At 51.3% G+C, this 1276-nt stretch overlaps 1 protein-coding gene across 1 annotated transcript in view; it reads left to right on the top strand.

Annotated features, from left to right (window-relative positions):
• Positions 1 to 1276, top strand: part of MUC3A (mucin 3A, cell surface associated) — a 16579-nt gene that overhangs the window by 11171 nt on the left and 4132 nt on the right. Inside the window, exons 17-18 of the mRNA XM_011985819.1 lie at positions 17 to 132; positions 566 to 630. Coding sequence (XP_011841209.1) covers positions 17 to 132; positions 566 to 630 — 181 coding nt within the window. The remainder of the gene's footprint in view (positions 1 to 16; positions 133 to 565; positions 631 to 1276) is intronic.

Raw genomic sequence — 1276 nt, 5'->3', positions numbered from 1 at the left:
TGCATGCTGTGTGCAGATGTAGTGGAGACTGAGGTGGACATGGAAGTGTCTGTCGATCAGGAGTTCTCGCCGGACCTCAATGACAACACTTCTCAGGCCTACAGGGATTTCAACAAGACCTTCTGGAATCAGGTAAAGGGCAAGGAGAGGGGAATTTTTTTTCTTTCCTTTTTTTTTTTTGAGACAGAGTCTCGCACTGTTGTCTTGGCTGGAGTGCAAAGGCGCGATTTTGGCTCACTGTAACCTCCGCCTCCCGGGTTCAGGTGATTCTCCTGCCTCAGCCTCCTGAATAGCTGGAATTACAGGTGCACACCACCACACCCAGATAATGTTTTGTATTTTTAGTAGAGATGGGGTTTCACTATGTTGGCCAGACAAGTCTCGAACTCCTGACCTTGTGGTTCGCCTGCCTTGTCTTCCCAAAGTGCTGGGAGTACAGGCGTGAGCCATGGCTCCTGGAAGGGGAGGGGAATTGAAGGGTGCTCCCCTGGAGCTGGGGTTGGGCATCTGGGTGCCCTCAGGTCTGCAGGTTCGGACGTGAGCCCAGGGATCCTTGGTGTTTCAGATGCAGAAGATTTTTGCAGGCATGCGGGGCTTCACCTTCAAGGGTGTGGAGATCCTGTCCCTGAGGTAGGAGACCCATCGGGGGATGTGGAGGCGGTGTTGGGTGGGGGATATGTGTGCACAGAAAAAACCCATTCTTTTCTTTTGTAATCATCAGATTTTATAAAGAGAGGGGTGGAGGGGCTACATAAGGAATCATTCCCTGGGGTATTTTTTGAGATCGTTTTCTGGGGCCATTTCTCTGGAGGAGAGATGGCACCTCTCTTCCTCAGCACACTGGAAGGAGAGAAGTTGCAGGGACATGTGGGAAGGTGGTGCCTGGATGGGTGACTTTGTCCCCCTCTGGCTGGCCCCTGCTCTACTGGGTAGGTCAGCATTAGAGAGAGAGAAAGAGAGAGAGGGAGACAGAGCGCATCCAGGGGCGCCCAATGGATGATGGCTTGATGCAACATAAGGAGAACGTCAGGCCAGATGTGGTGGCTCACACTTGCAATCCTAGCACTTTGGGAGAGATACGCGTGTGGATCACCTGAAACCAGTTCAAGACTAGCCTGGGCAACATAGTGAGAACCCAGCTCTACAATAATAAACATAGTAATAATAATAATAGTAAAATGATTAGCCTGGTGTGGTAGTGCACACCTGTAGTCCCAGATACTTGGGAGGCTGAGGAGTAAGGATCACTTTAGCCCAGGAGTTGGAGGCTGCAGTG

Source organism: Mandrillus leucophaeus, unplaced genomic scaffold, assembly GCF_000951045.1.
Source record: "Mandrillus leucophaeus isolate KB7577 unplaced genomic scaffold, Mleu.le_1.0 Scaffold29, whole genome shotgun sequence".
In the NCBI taxonomy this organism is placed as follows: domain Eukaryota; kingdom Metazoa; phylum Chordata; class Mammalia; order Primates; family Cercopithecidae; genus Mandrillus; species Mandrillus leucophaeus.
This window is presented reverse-complemented; position numbering and strand designations above follow the sequence as displayed.